This window comes from Pinus tabuliformis, chromosome J, assembly GCF_031772625.1.
Source record: "Pinus tabuliformis cultivar Carrire ecotype Pingquan chromosome J, CPIR1, whole genome shotgun sequence".
NCBI lineage: Eukaryota > Viridiplantae > Streptophyta > Pinopsida > Pinales > Pinaceae > Pinus > Pinus tabuliformis.
The window spans coordinates 1,434,982,169-1,435,002,748 of NC_142295.1; the positions used below are offsets into that span (position 1 = coordinate 1,434,982,169).

The 20,580-nt window shown below is 37.7% G+C and overlaps 1 protein-coding gene across 1 annotated transcript in view; it reads right to left on the bottom strand.

Moving 5' to 3' along the window:
* Positions 1–10,200: 10,200 nt before the first annotated feature.
* LOC149232756 (C5orf35) overlaps positions 10,201–20,580 on the bottom strand; it is a 78,297-nt gene continuing 67,917 nt past the window's right edge. Inside the window, exons 3-4 of the mRNA XM_089379502.1 lie at positions 11,801–12,078; positions 10,201–11,308 (exon numbers count right to left, since the gene is read on the bottom strand). Of these exons, the coding sequence (XP_089235628.1) occupies positions 10,494–11,308; positions 11,801–12,078 (1,093 nt within the window). The 3' untranslated portion in view covers positions 10,201–10,493. The remainder of the gene's footprint in view (positions 11,309–11,800; positions 12,079–20,580) is intronic.

The window sequence follows — 20,580 nt, forward strand, 5'->3', positions numbered from 1 at the left end:
TGCTTGGGTGAACCAGCCTTTTGTTATGTGTTGTTGCCTCAACACATGTGCCAAAGGGGAAGCACCTAGTCTCATGTGTACCACATGGACTTAAGTTATAATCCCTGTTGGCAAATTAGCAAGTAAGACTTTGGGGAAAGACCTCAATGAAAAATTAAAATAATAAAGAACTAGTAGACCAACAATAGGCGCTCAACATAAGGTTTATGATTTTAAATTTTAATTACAATATCTTAAACTAATTAGGTGTGTGTTCACATTGGAAAAAGTGGAAATATGACAATTTAGGGGTTAGTGTGGTTTAGAACTTATGGAATTATAGAGAAGAGGTACCATTTGCCTTCTAGGAGATGAAGTGGAAACATAGGAGCAATTAGGGATTTTTCCTAGAGAAAAGGTTTAGATTGATGCGATATATAAATCACCTTAGGCAATGATTGAGTATAGTGAGAATGATGAGAAGTGGATTTCACCTAGGCAAATATGATATGCTTACAATAAACATTTTGTCTAGGTAAAACTATGGAAATGACATAAATATGAATGGAACTAGCTAAATGCATCACTATGTTAAAGGACAATCATGCAACACTAAGTGAAAGTGACTAGGTGACCATGCCAATGAAGATTCGTGAAGAAAAAGATACAACCCTAAAGCAACTTCTACAAATATCCCAACCTATGGAAGGCTAGTCAATTTATACAAGACCAAGTTTACTACTAACGTCAATATGAGGGGTAACAAGTGGCTTTGCATGTTTTTGTTCTACCAAGGTGGCATATGTAGGAAATTTTGCACTAGTTTATTTTCATATGTTCCCAAACTCTAGGAGCAAGTTTCATGGTCAAATCCTTATGGAGATGTGATTGAAAATTGTACTATAAAATAGAAATCTTAGTTCTCACCTCATACTCCCTTTGGGTCATTGTGATATTATGTTGGCTTTTATTTTAGTTACTTATTACAATGGGCATAAAATGTGAAATCATGAATTGAATATTTATACTTATATTTATATCTCGAATTATTATAACTCAATTTGATAATTCTTTTATTTTTGCAAGGGTAAAGTAAAAAGTACCACAATCTTGTTGATAAGAAAATTAATTCCCCTAGGCATATGCTGAAGATCATATATGGAGTAACTTGGTTGATAAACTCGAGTATAATATTGGGTCATGCTCATTACTCAGATTATGTTTTAGGTTTGTCGCTCAATATCCTCCTTTTGAGTTGTATATTTTGCAAATTGAAAGCCATACCTTCATCATCATAAATTTGTTAAACCATACTTTCTTGGATGAATAACTTTTTATGCGTCATTTAATGATCGTTGTTCAAATGTACACATCATATAGAGGATTATTGAGTTTGGATATCTTGAAATTATTATGGTTGTGTCTAACTAATGACAGTGCTTATATTGCTTAATAATGTTGCCAACAAGACTTAGTGATCCGTAAACTTCCATGGATATTCCACTGGACAGTTCGTCACAACAGCTCTAATAATATTATATTAAAAATTTGAGATTCTACACTATTACAATTTTATTTAATTTCTAGATCTGTAAAATTAATTGTAATTAATGCATGGATGTAAAAGTAAATCAAACAAAAAAGTAGAGAACGACAAAATAAGCTCACACACACATAATACACAAGATATGCTCTCTAGGAAACCCTTTCGAGAGAAAACTCAGCTGGAAGGTGAGGTTGTTTCGCTCTCTTTCTCTGTCTAGAAATATGGTTGCAGATACAAAGAAGTAATGTATGTGGACCTAGGGCTGCTACAGTGCACAAATCCTCTATGTGTGCTCTACCTCCTATCTCTCCTGGCTATCTTTGCTCAACTATGGAACAAAATGCTCTCGGAACAATGGATTCCTCTTCCTCCTAGTGGCCCGATTATAACACAACCCAATAGCCTACTAGTGATTAAGTTTGATAACATCAACACTTAAATTAGAATTACAAAATAGACTTTTCTAGAGTCTTTTACGTCACAAGCACGTGGCTAACCCCTTTTCCATGAATAATGGGGGTTGATGCGGCATCCTCCCGAACTATAGGTGTGAAAACAGGAAGGTCAACTTCTAAGTGGCATACTTTTGCATATGGACTCTGATTGACGTAATTCTTGCGCCGTTGGAAAACTCTCTACGTGTAGAAGAGCATGAAAAGGTGTTGCACAACAGTGGCAAAGTTTTACCCCCAAAAAACCTCATTTGATGCCTCAAAATGCTCTCGGAAGGTTTCAGACCTTGTTTCGTCAAACTGGGTCCCGCCGGTAAAATCGGTCCCGTGAGCTGATTCCTCCACTTTTTCCACTCCAAATGCATCGAGATGGATGAAAAACAATATAATGATCTAATTCGGATCACACCTTCCCATTTTGGAAGGCTTTTGGTCCCCAAAAGCTTTTACTGAATGAGGTGAGGAAATTTTTCCTCCACCTTCTCTCTGGTGTACCATTTAGCTTTACCTGGAGTTGTTCCTTCAACCCAATCTGCCAAAGGTCTTGTAGTTTTGGACCCCTTCTGCCAAACTGTATCTTCTGTCAACTCTGCCTGAGCGTTTGGTGCCAAATCCTCCATAAAAGGTAGGACATGTTCCTCTTCCTGATCTAGCATGGAAGGCTCAAAGAGTTTCTAATTCTCTACATTTACAACTAAGTAAATGCGCATATATGGTGGTAAATTGAGTCGATAGTCATTAATCACCCACCTTTTCTAGTATCCCAAAGGGACCATACCTTAGAGCCTTGATTTTCTTACCAGACCCCTGCAACCTCTCCTTGTTCAATTGTAGCCATAATCTATCTCCCACCTTGAATGATTTCTCTGTTCTGTGTTGATCATGCCTGGCCTTATACTTCACCTGCGACTTTTGCAATGTTTCCTGTACCTGTAGATGGATCTGCTTGATCTTCTCTATAAAATTTTCAACCCTCAAAGCATCTCCTGTAATGTCTTCCTTCACTCCTCCTTGTTGCCCATATGCAATATCCAAAGGTGAAGGTGGAAAATATCCAAAACAAGTTTCAAATGGGGACGTTCCTGTAGAAGTGTGGGCCGCTTTGTTATAAGGATGTTGTATACACCAGATTTTCATCCCGGATCTTCGGATGCTTCTGGTTGTAACCCCTCAGAAGTTGCACCAAAGTCCTGTTGACTACTTCTGTCTGCCCATCTGTCTGTGGATGGAATGTTGTAGATCTCTTCAAATTCGTGTCCATCTTCTCCCACAATGTAGTCTAGAATGCACTGAGAAATCTTGTATCCCTATCTGAAATGATGCTCCTTGGTATCCCAAAGTGTACCCAGACCTGTCCAAAGAACAAGTTTGTTGCTTCTTGTCCGTTGATGGTCTTTTTACATGGCATCAAAACACACATCTTGTTGAACTTGTCAACTACCATGAACAGGTAGTCATGTCCCTTCCTAGTTGTCGGTAAACCTCCCACAAAGTCCATGGAAATGATTTCCCAAGGACGAGTAGGTACAGGTAAGGGATGATACAAACCCTGTTTCTTATTGCTAGGCTTGCTGGTACAACAAAGTATGCATCCTCTTATGAACCTAGCTACTTGTTCTTGCATCTTGGGCCAATACACATACCTCTGCAAGTTAGCCACAATCTTCCCTACACCAAAGTGCCCTGCAACCTTGGAGGTGTGAGTCTCTAATCAGCGACAAACGCTCACCTTTAGGAACACATAGCTTATCTAGCCTGTAGAGTAACCCATCCTGGAGATGGTAGTAAACGGTGTTGTCGCCATTGTGCACGACTCTTGACTCTACAATTGTTGATACACCTCCTTGAAGTCCTCATCTTCTGAAGATACCTCTCTGTACACATCATGGGTGAATGGCTCCATTTGCATAAGAGTCCCCAAAGTTGTAATCTTTGATGTGGGTGGCCTTGAAAGCATATCGGCCAACTTGTTTGTGTTTCCCTTCTTATACTTGATCACCAAATGAAATTGTTGTAAAAACCCCATCCACTTGTAATGTTTGGTCTGTTGTAGCTTATTTTGGGCCTGCAGGTACTGTAACGGTTGGTGATCCGTGTGGATTATTATCTCATTTCCCATCAAATAGTGCTTCCACCTCTTCACAGCTCGCACCATGGCATAAAGCTCCTTATCATAGGTAAGGTAGTTAAGAAATGTCCCATGAAATATTTCATAATGGTAGCAAACGAGCCTTCCTCCTTGCATCAAGACAACTCCCATAGCGTACCCACTCACATTTGTTTCCACTTCAAAGGGTCGTTGCAAGTTTGGTAATGCCAGAACTGGTGCTTCACTGATCTTCCTTTTTAACTCATCGAAAGCCTTATGCTACCCTTTTCCCCACTGAAAACCCTTGCCACTTGTTGTTATGGCATGGAGCGATGTTGCTACTGCTGAAAATGAGGCTATGAATTTCCTCAGGTACTGTGTTGCTCCAATGAAACTCTGAACCTCGGTAACATTTGTAGGCACTGACCATTTCATGATGGCCTCCATCTTGGAAGGATCTATCTTCAATTCTCCTCCACCAATCACATATCCCAAATACACCAAGGACTGTTGCGCAAACTCGCACTTCTTGAGATTTGCTAGCAGTTGGTGCTTCTTCAATGTTTCCAACCCCTACATCAAATGTGAAATATGCTCCTCCCAGTAGTACTATATACCAATATATCATCCAAATAGACAATAACAAATGAATCTATAAAAGGGCGCAGTACACCATTCATTAATCTCATAAATGTAGTTGGTGCATTACATAGGCCAAAATGGCATAACTAACCACTCATACAAACTTTGCTTGGCTTTGAAGGCAGTCATCCATGTATCTTCTTCTTTGACTTGAACCTAGTGATATCCAAACTTCAAGTCCAGCTTGGTGAAATACTTTGTTTGTTGCAACTAATATAGCAGATTGTCTATCCTTGGCAGGGGGTATCTATTCTTAAGCGTGATTTTATTCAAAACCCTGTAATCTATACACATCCGCCAAGTCCCATCCTTCTTTGGCACTATGATGATGGGTGACCCACATGGTGATGTACTTGGACGAATGACACCCTCTTCCAGCAGTTGTTGCAATTGTTTCTTCACCTCGCTTTTATAACAGACTGCATGTACAGCCCAATATTTGGCAATGGGCAATCTGGCAATAGCTGGTCTCGTGCTCCACTTCTCTCTTAAGGGGTAGCCCTTTAGGCTCTCAGAACACGTTTTTGTATGCATGTAACAACTCCTCCAGTTGTTGTTTTTGTTTCTTAGTACACCCCTCTAGGGATGCCTTGCCTCTTATTGACTCCTCTACAGACTGATTTTCTCTTAAAAACAATAAAACATACTTCTTGCGCAAACTAATCAATTTCTTGGCTTGGTTGGCGCTTACTAGTGAAATTTTCAGCTTGCCTTTTGTGCGTGTTGATGATGAATGATTTTTCATCCTTAATGAGCCGATACTGGTTAGCTCTCCTCATGAATATTGCATCATATGTACATGTATGGACTCCCAAACATGACTCCACATACTTCAAGGGGAACCACATCCAGATCTACTTCATTAATAAAATCAGCGCTGATAGCAAATATTTTTACATTGTTTTGTTACCTTCAGTTTTGCATCTTTACGTACCCATCCCAGTGGATATGGGTTTGGATGATCACGAACTTCCAGCCCCAACTTCTTGACTAGATTTGTTGCAATGAGATTTGTCTGCGATTCCTGAGTCAAACAGAGCATCAATCTTCGTCTTCTTGACTTGTATCTTTACATGGAAGAGTTTGGTCATTTCTTTCTCTTCCTATTGTTGAAGGCTACTCAGATTCACCTCCTTCTACACTGATGTACAGATGATCTTCTCATCCATGTCCGAGTTGCTTTCAACTTGGTTGCTCGAATCAGTGGCCATGAGATTCTTCTTCTTATTATATTTCTTCTTGTTCTTCGGGTTTAGCTCTGGATGCAACTTCCAGCACTTCTCCTTTGTATGGCCATCAATGTTGCAGTGGTTGCAGTGGTTGCTAGGATCTTTGCACTGGTGTGTTGTGGCTTTCATCTTTTTATCTTTCCCCTCTTTTTGCTTCTTCTTCCCATTCTTAGAAGTGTCTTGTTGCTCCTTTTGCTTCGATCCACTTGATTGCGCTCTTTTTAGGCCTATGTTCTCCAAGTATTGTGCTTGTACGCAACCCTCGTCCACTGTTTTGGGCTTGAACATCACTTGCTCACGCAGATGGCGGTGTAAACCCCCAAAATATTTGAGTACATATGGGTTCTTTGGAGAGATAACCAACATTATAGCCATCTTCTGAATTATGTGGTGTACCCCTACACGCTTTGGCCTGAATTTTGCCTGAAGTAATGCCACCAGATCCACTGGTCTTCCACGTATCCAATGGGATAAAACTGTGACTTAATGAGGGTTTTCAAATCCTCCCACTTAGTCACTAGAAGTTCTCCCTCCAACCTCAGGGTTTCTGTGTGGCTCTCCCACCAAGTCAGTGCATGGCCCTCCAATTTCAATCACGCGAATGAGACCTTCTGCCCTTCCTTGATCTGATGGACACTGAAATAAACTTCCAGTTGTTGCAACCAATGGTTCAGCTTCAGAGCGTCGATCTCACTGTGGTATGACTTGATATCGACTTTTGTTTCCACTTTAAACATGGATTGATTCACGACACTCGAACTAGGTTGATCTTTTCTGGGTTCTTTCTTCAGTCGGTTATCTGCGTCTTCTCGATCTCCTGATCCCCCTTCTGATTTGTCCTTTGCACTCGAACCCCCTTCTTCTCCAAATATCCCTAGTTTATTGCTTAGGGCCGCCATGAGATGGTTGACATTGCCGTTTATATCCGCAACATGTTCTTCGAGCAGCGAAAACCTCACATCTGCAGGATCACGAGGTTCGTTTACAAATTCTCGCCCATGATTAGGGTTTTATGATTTTCAGCCTCGCCAATCTAGATCTCTGCAATCTCCACAAAATACCCAAAGAAACCTGGCTCTGATACCAAATGATTTGTACATTGTCGTGGATATTCCACTGGACAGTTCATCACAACATATCTGATAATATTATATTAAAAATATGAGATTCTACGCTATTACAGTTTTATTTAATTTCTAGATTTATAAAATTAATTGTAATTAGTGCATGCACGTAAAAGTAAATCAAGCAAAAAAGTAGAGAACGAAAAAATAAGCTCACACACACATAATACACAATATATGCTCTTTAGAAAACCCTTTCGGGAGAAACCCCAGCTGGAAGGTGAGGCTGCTTCACTCTCTTTCTCTGTCTGGAAATATGGCTGCAGATACAAAGTAGTGTTTGTGGTACGTGGGCTGCTACAATGCACAAATCCTCTCTGTGTGCTCTACCTCCTATCTCTCCTTGCTATCTTTGCTCAACTATGGAACAAAACGCTCTCGGAACATGAGAATCTTCTTCTCCTAGTGGCTCGGTTATAACATAGCCCGATAGGCCTACTAGTGGTTAAGTTTGACTACATCAACTCTTAACTAGAGTTACAAAATATACTCTTTTGAGTCTTTTACATCACAAACACGTGGCTAGCCCATTTTCCATGAATAATGGGGGTTAACACAGCATCCTCCCGAACTATAGGCGTGAAAACAAGAAGGTCAACTTCTGAGTGACAACTTTTGCATACGGACTCCGATTGACGCAATTCTTGCGCCATTGGAAAGCTCTCTATGTGTAAAAGAGCATGAATATATGTTGCGCTTAAACGGCAAATTTTTACCCCCAAAAAACGTCGTTTGATGCCTCAAAACACTCTCGGAAGGTTTCGAACCTCGTTTTGCCAACTGGGTCATGTCCGTAAAAACAGTCCTGTGAATTGATTCCTCCACTTTTTCCACTACAAATGCATCAAGATGGATGACAAACAATATAATGATCCAATTTGGATCACTTAGAGGTGTTCATCTTTGGAGCGCATGTAATGCTTAGTATGGTGAAATTTAATTGTTGAAATTTCATATAACAATTTCCTCCTAAATCTAAATTGATGTTTAACCTTAACCCAAAAAAAAACTAGACCATTAGACCCTGTTCTAATGATTTAATATATTACATTAATACTCATTATTTGTTAAAATTATTTATCTTATTCCCTAATTGCATCAAAATAAATGAGGTGCATTCTACAATCCAGTGTGATAGAGATGTGCATTGTACATGCCTATGTTGATGTGTGATGTGACATAGCCCAATATAATATTAAAGAAAAAAATCAATATGGAGGAGAAGTGTCATATATGTGCTTACAAATCAAGATACAACATAAACTAAAATACCTAATGTGAAAAAAAAATTAAGAAAAGGATATCAAGCATTAATTTATACACGCACTTCAATATAGATCCATCTTACCTTAGGATCTTTTAAGCACTAAAACTTTTGAATCTCCATTTATTGTAATCACTCTCAATGCTTAATAGATTTGGAGTTAATATGGATATACCTTGGGTATGAGCCCCAGAGTTAGCTCAATTCGTGCAACCATCCACTCAAGATATGTTGTTGACAAGAAGGCCATATATTGTGAATTTAACTATGGTTGTATCACTTGTAGTTACCAACCAATATATTATGGTTTGTGGTTGAGCCACTCTCCCTTTGGATATCTAGGGAAAGAGGGAGGATTCCATGAGGCTTTCCTTGAAGAAAAGATCTACACTAACTAAATCAAAATACCTTCACATTACTTATTAGGTGTGCCACTTTAATGAAAATATAAAATTGTAGTGCGTATAAAAAAGAAAATGAAATCCAATCTCCTTATTCATTTAAGAGTCCTTAATAAAGTATATGAAAAATAGGTGCATGTGCAAATATATGAATAAGTGAAAGAGAATAGGGTGCACCACAATTAGAATCTAAAGTATATATGTAAATGATGCTTACAAATTGTGAGAGACTTTGAACAACAAAATTAATGTTGTTGCACATATATTACAGCAATGCTCACATGCACTTGTTTGTATGTAATCCAAGTTCTTCATTTCAATTTGTTATGTAATTTAATAGGATATCTAAAAGGCAAGGGGGATTCGTATCTACAATACCAAAGGTTTTATTCCTACCAATTATTTCAATAAACCTCTCAAGCAACTTTCATCTTGTTTGTGTGTGATCTATGTTCAGTTCAACAATACCAAAGATTTGATTCCTACCAATTATCTCAAAAAACCTCTAAGCCAACTTTGCTCAAACTGAAATTAATGTAATATTGATCTAACGATAACCTAGAGTTTAGGTACGTTTGACTTAATACTACCAATGCTGCAAAATCCATTTGGCTTATTGGTTCTTCAAAAAAGGAAAATGCAATTTTTTGAACTTAAAGAAAAGGTGGCCGTGGCACTAACGGATGAAGAAAGGAATTATGTTTTTAAAATCTAAAGGTTAAAGGCTATGCGCATAGTCTAAAAATTCCTTTGGGAGCCAAATATCCAGAAAGCATAGTTAAGGGAGGTAAACCAAAAGTGGGCATCATCCTTAGCCAGGGCCCACAGATAATTGTCGGACAACCTCAAACATATATCTCTAGACAAGAACGGGACTTTGGATGAGAGAACCAAAGTTCTCCTAAACACAAATGAACCACAACACAGGATCTAAACAGTGTCTATAAATAGACAGTCTCAAGCTGTTAGTATCCATCATTTATACCAACTAATCACATCAGAATGCCCTCTAATAAAAGCTTTGACAATATATGATCCAAATAGTATGTACGAATTTTTATTTGTTTCACTTGAAAGGAGGATCTAAATTTTTTGTAAGGGATGAACGCTTCTGGTGAGAAATTGATGTTATGTTCCATGTTTTTGTGTTAAATTGATTTCATTTAAGTCCTGGCTAAACAAACAAAGCTAACTAGCATCTGCATAGCCTTCAGATAAAGTGGCCCACAACTTGCAAAAGATTTGCAACTTTCTTAAGTTCGCTTGCATCCATTCAATCAGGATTAGAGAGAGCATTGACATCTTTTATCAAAGTTCCACAACTACTCCAACTTCACTTTCGAGCATAATCTCAGCCACCAGTGCTAAGAGAATACCAGGCCATGCCATAACATAAATTAAGAGTTACATTTCTGGAGTCTAAAGGCATCAGAAAGCAACCAAACTTCTAAAAATGGAAAAAATTCAAGCAGAGTTTCAAGAAATAAAATCTTGAAACAAATTAAAAAATCTAGAATTGTGGACTGCCTTTATAAAGTGGTCATCTGTGGAAGACGCTGCTCATTTCAAACGTACATTTCACGAAGGAGGCCTACTTGATAATTCCATCACAGAATAATGTCAGTCTACAATTGCAAGAGAGAGGGACCTGGATCTTTACCCAGTTCAGACCCGAGAATAATGTATCAAAAATTATAGTTCAGACTCTAGAATAATGTATCAAAAATAATATCCTACTCGGACTTATTTTCTATCATTGCAATGTATTCAGCTCCACCTCCGCCGATCTTCATCCTCATCAACCGGATGATACCAAGCGGGCCTCTTTTTGGGGTTACTCAATCTATAGTTGAGAAATATTTCTTCATCACATATTGGTCTTGTTGCGACGAGAACTAATGTACGAATTGCCGGAGGAACAACTGAATCCTCGTCATTTGCAGATGTCGATTTTATCCAGAGTGAACCATACCTTTTCATAGTTACTTCCTCGTCACCACCAAACACTAAATTAGGAATGTATGGCCTCATCCTTGTTTCAGATAAATAAAAATTATAGGGGCAAACCATCACATTTGGTTGTGTTCCTTTTTCAGGATGATTTGCAAAATGTCCTAACGCGAGGGGATTCCTCCTCTCCACAACAGCACTTTGTATCAAAGACCTGTTCTCCTGTGGTTTACTTAGCACTCGCCACAGAATATCAACCTTAGTTCCTTGATTGTTTTCAGAGAATTTTATCGTTCTCCTATCAAAACAGCCATCCCAGAATTGACGAGCTTCGTCACCAGTTCCCCAAGGTTGAGCATCTATAACAATTCCATCATACCTTGAAATCAAATAAGGATTGCCAGCATCAACTCTTGGGTATCCGGGAATGGAGCAGTAATTAAATGGAGAATATATTACCCCAGGGTAAAATGAAACAACATCCCCGATCCCAGCTTTTCCACTCAAATATAGGCCTTGACCCGCTTCTTCATGGCCTATTTTTGATGTCCTTAATTCAAGAGTATATCCAATGCGTTCCTTCAAAGCATTAGACAATTCCACACTTTTCATGGGACGAGTTGCAGCAACAGCTGTTCTGCAAAATACGGACAATAAGAATTGCAAGACATGCATAAGCTGAAAATATATGAACAAATAGCTAAATTTGTAAAAACATAAACCAAAATATATTGACACAAGAAAAAGTTTCTATCATAGCACAAATCTTTCTTAGAACCCAATTGCAGCCCAGGGTAACAAATTACCAACTGGTCACTACAATTTACTAAACCCACAGTGAATGGGCCAAAATAAGTGCCACTTAAAACTGCCCAATAAATTAGCTAGTCTGGTAAATTACTAAATTATCATCTGATTTGTTTACAGCTTCGAGCTACATCATGTTGAGCATCTTATGGAAGTAAACAGGATTTAACTAAACTCTCTTCACTCTTTTTGAAAGTACCTCACAACATACTTTGCTCTGGTTTGCTTTGCAGAAAATCAATATGGGAGAAAGGACTGCGAAAACAGAACTAGTAAATGGATCTAATATCCACGAATTATAGGTCTTATATTCTTACCGGTGGTGTCTGGATATGTCCTGCTTCTGCCTACAGCAAAACTAAGGCCACTGCGACGTGTGCTCTCCTGAACTGGTGTGCTGTCGAGCTTTATTATTGGTTTTTCCTTTTGTGCATCTGGAACCAGAATATCATCCATAACTCTACAGATGTCCCGAATTTGACTATGCACATTTTCTTGAACTTGCTTTTGCTGATCATCAAATGTCATTCTCGCAGCAAGATTGCATATCTCCTCTGCATCTTTTTCACACGCATTCCTGATGAAATGATTGTAGCTGAGAAAGACAGGCAATAAAATTCAAAACCTGGTCAATAATTTTTCAATGCAGGTAACACGACACCAGGCAATTTAAAACATAGTAGCAACATTTGTATACGAATTCAAATTCGAATATGATTTGATGTGGGAAAATTATGTAACGCTGGATCCAATACGGAAGCATATATCTCATCGATACAAAAAAATGCATTTTGTTTCAAATTTGGGAAGAGTTTCAGCTTCACGAATGTTCAATTCATCAGGAGAAATAATCCATTTGAAAATTTTGCCATTAGTTTATGACATTATGTTTATAGTTGTATTCCAGATTTGTGTAAACTTTTTTGAGCTTTGTCAGCTGTTTGTTTTTTTGTTTGTGTCAATAGAATAAATATATGAGGTACGTTTGTTTGTTGGGTTTATGTGTTCATGGGTATTAAATATATGAAGTATATTATCAAGGACGATTAAAAGTAAGTTGACCATACTGTCTCCGTATTGTACTGACTTTTGCCAAATTTTGTACGACTGCTGGATTTCCGTACAGCAAAGGCCAATATGGTCAAATATTGCTACTATGATTTAAAAGATCTTTCAGAAGATGAAACATGCAAAATTATTTACAGGCATGCTGTAGAAAGCACATAAAAAGTTTAAAAGAGCCGAAGCTCTATCCATATGAAAGTCTCTGGTGAAACTTCATACTGAATTCTCAACGTCAATTATCTCAATCAGCAAATGCCAAAAACACAGGAATATACAACAAACAGAGAAACAAATACAGGTTGCCAAATGAAAACTGCTAGAATGAAAAAAATTATTGGCTTAATTACATAAATTTACATTAATATAGTTTATTGATTAGGCCTGGTAATACAAAAGTGCACTGTTATCAGTATAGACTAAAATGTGTACCTCCCTAAGATCTTGGATAAGGAAGTTTATCTAGCTATCCTCTTGGGTTCCAGTGGGGGCAATAATCTCTTTGAGGACCTAGAATCTCCAACTTCCATGAGAAACTGCCAACAATATTCACAATATAGAGCACACGTATTAAATTGTATGTTCACAATTTCACAATGTTACATTTATTGTTATTGACAATTTATCGCTGGTGGTCCAAAATTTAAATTACAAAAATACTTGTTTTTTTTTTTCGATTTTTTAACTTTTAAAGCAACATCAACATCAAATAAACACATTCAGGAGTGGCAGGAGGGGGAGGGGCGGAAGGGGCTCTTTAAGGCCCTGAGGATGACGAAGTGTTCAAGTACTCGTGGGGACTTGGTCAAATGACAAATAATCAAGCAGAGATTCTTGGTCTTCTCTTTATTATGGTCTCTTGATTGCCCAAAAAAAGCAGGTGAAAGAGCTCACAATCCTGGGAGACTCCCTCTTTATTTTGCAGCATTTAGTTAAAAAATCAATGCTGAAGGAAAAATCTCTGGAAAATATCATGAAAAGAGCACATAAAATGATAAAAGACATTCCATCAATAACATACTTTCATGTATTACAGGACCATAATAAAGAAGTAGACAAGCTCGTTAATGATGGATGCAAATTGAAAGTAGGAGAATTGCGCATCAATGACCAAATTAGGCCATCAATTATCCCTTATTGGGATCTAATAACTCAAAAATTAATTTAACCCAATGCAGATCAGCTCATCAGATCAGGTTCATAGTCATCAAGGACTTTATTATCAATCAATAGTTTTATGTTTTGTAAATGTTGTGTTCTGCTAGCACAATTCTGTAAGGTATACACATATAGAAACCCCATTTTTGTTGCTCAGCAGTATTCTCCTCAGGAAAGTTTAGCACATCTCTTGGATGAGAAAAAAATGATAGAAAATTTGAAGAAGTTGCTACGTAATTCCTGATGTATTTGCCACAATTTACATAATATAAACTCTCTTTCCAGTTAAAAAAAAGCATCAAATAAACACATTGCTACATAAATATGATAATAAAATCGATATATCAGATGTCAAGTAGTACATCGGATATTGATCTTGAAATATGGTATTTGTCCTGAGTCACAAGATCTGACAAAATGGTAAAAAACCACGTCAAAATAAAAATAAATGTATCTCATGAGGTGAATCATGGCAAAGAAAACAATGGATTTCTCCTTGTTGGCTTGCTGGAATATGGTCACAGCATCCTCAGCAATTATCAAAACCAAACCAAAATATTGGTTGACCAAAAAATACATAAATTACTCAAATTTTGAAAAGAACATATAATTAATGTGTATCCATATTCCAAATTATTATACAAAAATATGCAAAGTTTCTCATGTATATAACAAGTTAAGGTGCATATAACCAAAATAACGCTGACTGCAATCCATCTTTGAATCAAAATAGATCAACAAAGAGGCTTTAAATGGCCTCTAGAGTCCAAAAAAGAAAATCATGCTACAACAAATAGCTACATAACATCAAAATCATTGCCTATATTGGGATCTTCCTCGTCAAGATTACCCTCTAAGCATTAAAATAAGATAGGAAATGCTTAACATGCCTAATCAATGATTTTCATTGAGTGAAATGTACATCTTTACAAGGGTCGTGACAAAGGAGTTCAATAGTCAATGCCACCAACATCGAGGTACATAGAGGGCTTGGTGCTCTTGGTTAAATATCAGTTCCATACCCTCATACATCACAAAATCTAGTATAGACGTTGCACCCCTGCCAATCCTGAAATCTTGAAAATTATTAGGTCTGCTGTATTTTAAATGGGATCGAAAATTCTAATTTCTCCATATGAAATCCAATGAGGTTGGAACCACTCTTAAACATCCTGAAACAATTAATGGTAATGTTAAAAATTTAAGTAAAATGATGAAAATGAAAGTTACATTCTTTCATTCTCGTCCTTTTACTTTAAGACTTTAATATTACCATTAACCACTAGGGTATGTATCTCATGCGAAGAATCATGGGAAATGAAAACAATAGATTTCACCTTGTTTTCTTGATAGAAAATAGTCACAGTATCCTCACAGCTCAATCCCCTACCTCACTTTTAAAAAAAGAGGGTTAAAAGAGCAAAATATTTGTTGTAAAATGAAACTAACAAGATGAAGCGATAATTTCCAATTTAGCGTGATAATCATGATAAATACTTCCGACATTATCGCTGAGGTTGGTTTTGGCGATATTATCATGATACTTCGATATTATCATGATAAGTGCAACACTGCAATTTTGGTTCCCAGTCTACTTTCTTTCATTTTTAACTACCAATTTTTCCACCTCAATCCTTTCTTGTCTGAGGGTCAGATATTTCCGACATTATCGCTGAGGTTGGTTTTGGCGATATTATCATGATACTTCCGATATTATCATGATAAGTGCAACACTGCAATTTTGGTTCCCAGTCTACTTTCTTTCATTTTTAACTACCAATTTTTCCACCTCAATCCTTTCTTGTCTGAGGGTCAGATATAAATGACCCAGGAAGCGTCTTTGAATTCCAACACTGATTTATTTATTGATTGAGCTTCAGACCTGCAATAAAACCTGGGCAGAATATCAGAGGGTAACTTCAAGTAGCCACCAATATTGTAGAAAAAAAAGATATCTGCAAATTTCTTTACCACCTCTATGCTAGCAGGAAATAGATAACTCCGATATTGATTTTAAATATATTTGTTGTTTGATGGTATGGATTTGCAATAAAACCTTACATTTCCCTTCATATATCATGTCCAGCAACTTGTCATCGAGTTGATATTTTGGGTTACAAGCGGTTAATCTATTTTGGTTGTCACCATGCATTTTATAAAGGTAGTGGAAGGGAAGAGTGAATTTTATTGATTAGCAACACTTTCGTGTTCTGATTGGAAGAGCTTTATGTGTGTGGGTTTACAACAAAATAATTCTAAAATGGCAACACAGTTCACAAAACACTTGGAGAAATGTGCCAAAACTACGGAGAGAACCCCAGACTTAAAAGGTGATTTGTAACACACCCTCTTACAATCCCAAACCTGAGGGGGTGGTTAATAGGTAGATCCAACTCCTTAGGTCCAATTAAGAGAATGGGGTCCAGAAAATTATTTTCATTTGAGTTTATTTTTATGTTTCTATTTTTTTTCTTTTTTCTTTTTTTTGTGCAAAATGCATTGAATGATGTAGTCCTTACTTTTGAGTCGGTTCACTTTTATGCTTGGGGTGCTCCACCATTCCACATTCTGATTTCTAACACCCTACTGCTGAGGGTTCAAGGTACAATTATGTGATGACAGCTTGGCTTACAGTCATCGCTCTCCTGGACATACTTTTACGTGGTGAATCCAATTGGATACAGTCACAATACATAAAAACTGCCCTCTGGCTATTTGTTGTTAATTGAAATATTATGTTTGTGGACTGCCTTGCATGTCTAAGCCTGATAAGGTTACAAACCCTAATTACAAGCTGGAATGTATACATCGTTCAAAACCTGAACAGTGTTTATGCTTGGTGAGACTGGTATCTCTTGGACTTAATTGTTTATGGTTCTGTTATCTCAAAATCGGGCCCTGGAAGGCTGCAGACCGGGAAGACTTCAAGTAACTATTTCAAACCGACTTTAGGCTGAGGCTTAGCCTCCTCAACCTGAGAGGGCTCTCTCTTGATGGGTTAATGATTTTGATTAAAGATAAGATGGCTAACTCTTGTAGAACAACTGTGAAAAATATGAATGGTGGAAACACATTAAACAAAACTATCCATTGGGCTTATGGAGTCAACAACACCTCAATATAACAATGAACTCAACCTTACATGGAAGTCAGGGCATTCAGCATTTAAACATTCAGAACATAAACTCATATGGGACCACACAGTTTATAAATGTATACAGGAAGTCAGAGCACATTCAGTGAATTCTGAGTGATTATACATCCATACGACTGTAAGAATTAAGAAAAGGACAACATCACATATTCTGAACATAAAAAATCCTTCATGAATCCTGAGAAGTAAAGTTCAGCATGTATATTACTGAAAATGAGTCTTACATAGGCCAAATACCAGCTTTTTCCTAAAATTTCCAACCTTGATTACATTGCTATTTCAGCTATATATAGAGCTCTTATTCTAACTGATCGAGATTCCTCCTTAAACATTAAGGGAACTCGAAAACTACTTCTAATGACACCTATTAACCCTTTAACTAACTAATAAATACAACTGACTGTTAATTGACAGCTCTAGAATCCTAAAACAATTAGGATTCTAATTCTACATCATGTTGAATGTAGCATTTATTACAATCAGGATTTATTCCCTGACAAGTGGTCTCTTTTAGTTTGGCTGTGATGGATCTTCAAGGCTCCATGTTGGTCTTCAATGTCACACGTTTTCCATTGTCCTGAAACATAGGAAATTATCCCTGTTTTACTGGTCTTTGGTTTACCTCAAAATGTTCGAATCCAAAGAAGCATGTCCTTTATCCTTTAATTACCCAAAATAGAGCAGACTGCCACGTCCTTGATGTGCTGTCCACCGTTTTCATGTACCTGTGTGATGACAAAACCTTTCAAAAAGATTTGCCGCTTTGTCAATCATAATTGATCAACTGAATTGTAATATGCAGCTATAGCAGTTTCGTAGCGCGCTACGAAACTGCTGTGTAATTTCAAAAACACAGTCTTCCTTTCATAGCTAAATGATCGCCACTGTTCATGGCTTAAGCACCTTACTCCCTTGATCATTTTGACAAGATTTGCTTGCAACTTTTCAAGAAACAGATATTTCTCCTGAGGAAAAGATGCAATGACACCGATAACACCATTCACTGTTCCAAATATAACTGTATGAATCTGGTTAATACCTCTTCTCCTCCTGCATCAGAACTTCCACTACCAACCCAGTTAAACTCAAAATCCCTTTCACTATTGCCCTTCACTCAACATTTTGCACTGGAATATGTCTCGAATAAATGGATATAGGAACAGAGGCTTGATGCTCTCTAGAAAGGGAATTCATGTTGTTATCCAGTTCAGATAGCGGCTCATCCGAGTCCTGCTGTGCTGTATGGATTTCCCTGCAGGGCAGATTTGCATTTGATTCACCACTACCTTCGAGCATACTGGTCCCTGAGTCTGATGGTGGAATATTGGATGTCACCCCCGAGGCATTCTCAAATTTAACTACTTTCATTTTAGCCTTCACACCAACATTATGCAACGATCCTTTCATCTTTTCCAACTTTGAATTCTCAGGAATTTGACCATCTAATGAGTGTCTCTCCTTCTTATGAGACGTAAACTCTTGGAAAGCTCCTTTAACATTAACATCTAAGCCTGACTCATTAGTTGGAACTAAAACCGTCTGGCCAAATAGCTTGAGACTTGATGGTGAAATGCTTGTACTGGATGGTTCCATATTTGTTTCCTGCAAGTTGATGTTATCATGTGTTTGAAGTGGTCCCAGTCTTGCATTGTATGGAGCAAATGCTGCGTTCTTCCGAGTTTCACCACCTAGATTGGAACCTGCACACAATCTGTCAGGTGCAGATGAAACTGCTGATAGTGACCTGTTCTCCTCTTTATTTGTTGATGGACCAATTTGACTAGCAGTGCCTGCCTTCCGAGGATATGGATGGCTTGGCTTTCGTTTAGGTCGTGTATAAAAATCGCAGATCTCAAGTGTGCCTTTCAGCTGGGTGAAAAATCTCAGAAAACAGAATATCCAGTACAATGAGAATATCCATGAAAACTGAGCTCAAGATTGTTTACAAGGAATAGTTTCAGACTGCTCCAAATTCGAAGAATAGAAGCAAAACCCACAAGAACATTTCCCTGATTGCTCTGATACTATTTTGAAAACCCTGATTGAACGACCAAAACCGCTAAGTAAAATACAACTGCAAACATGTGCCAGTACCAAGACACCTAACGACCTAATGATGAGGATAAGCGGTCGGATATGATAGACGAAGTGTATAGGCTGACAACTGTTGATGGATTTTGATGGATATGACAGCTGTGAAAGAATGGCTATAGATTCGAACAAATCCCCAATTTCGTAACGCAGCCAGTGCAAAATATGAATTATGCGCTACGAAATCACCTAAAACATGTTGCGCTGCGAAACTGCTAAAAAGGATTTATGTGCTGCAAAACCACTTTAAAATGATTACAGGTGCTACGAAATCACCTAGACAATTTCGGCTTTGAAATGAGTTTGGACATATGATATCCATGTGAGATGTGAGACCAATGATAGACTTAAAACAGAGAATTGACCCCTTTATACATACCAACAATACTCTTAACAAGACTCCTATTCAAACTATTTAGACTCTAAAACCAGATGAAAAGACTAGACCCAAAATTGACACCAACCCTTTGGCAAACAATCGAACTGATGTGAACAATTTAGAAATTTTTCTTGAGTGATAACAGGTTCAACAACTATCATTCAATTCATTATTATTTTGTCCAGGCTATTTGTATTCCAGTAGTTAATAGACCACTAGATGAGCCTATACCTGGCAGATTTGTTTATATTGTAGCTGCTGACCTAGAGAAATGGGGCAAGTTTGCTAGTTTCGATCTACTAGGCTACCTAGGTGCTAAATCAGTTGTTTGCAGTTCTGGGAGGTGGCAGTGACATTGAAGAACCAGATGGATAGTGAAGCAATGTTTCTACAAGGATGGTTGATCATCTCTGATCTACTGGAGTTGTGTACCATATACCATTTGGAGACTAGAAGTTGAATTATAGTTCAGACATTGTCGAATGTGTCTATGGCAGATTGGGAAATTATTTCAGATATTCCTCTCATACTAAGAGCCAGAGTCTTATCTGAGCTAATTAATTGGGTGGAGGTTCTTGCTGGTTTTACTTCAAACTGTAATGTTTGCAGCATTGACCCTACCTGCCAATACTTCCGACCACAGGGCAGGATTTCTCTCACTTGATTAAGAGGCTCATTTTCTTGCATAAAGATTGGGAACCTTTTTAGTGAGTCTCTGAGCATGTGAGCATTTATGCTAGGAATCCCTCCAATAGAGTCAGCACAAATGGACCATCAAGAGGGCAGTGCAACCATCAACCTATTATATCTTCCTGAATAATATGTCATGTACAACCAATTTACAATAGCAGGTTTTTCCGAGGTGACATAATCATTGGTGTAATATTTTGACAGCTGATAATCTCGTTCACAACCTGATCATTTTCCCAACGAAATCCTACCTTATACTACAAAAGAAGGCTACTCTACAATTGTTGCTCTTGCAGCTGTTTAATACATCATGCTCAGATTTCACGGGTAGGTGAACCCATCTGATGAGTTAACAAGTACACATGATAACACAAAACATCATGCCTGTGATCAATTACATATGACAACACGCTGTTGTAACAATACATCATGCCCAGTGATGAGTTAAACAATTACACATAACGTCATGCCCAGTAATGAATTAACAATGACTGCACATTTTTGTAACAATATATCATGCCCAGTGATGAGTTAAACAATTACACATAACATCATGTTGTAGC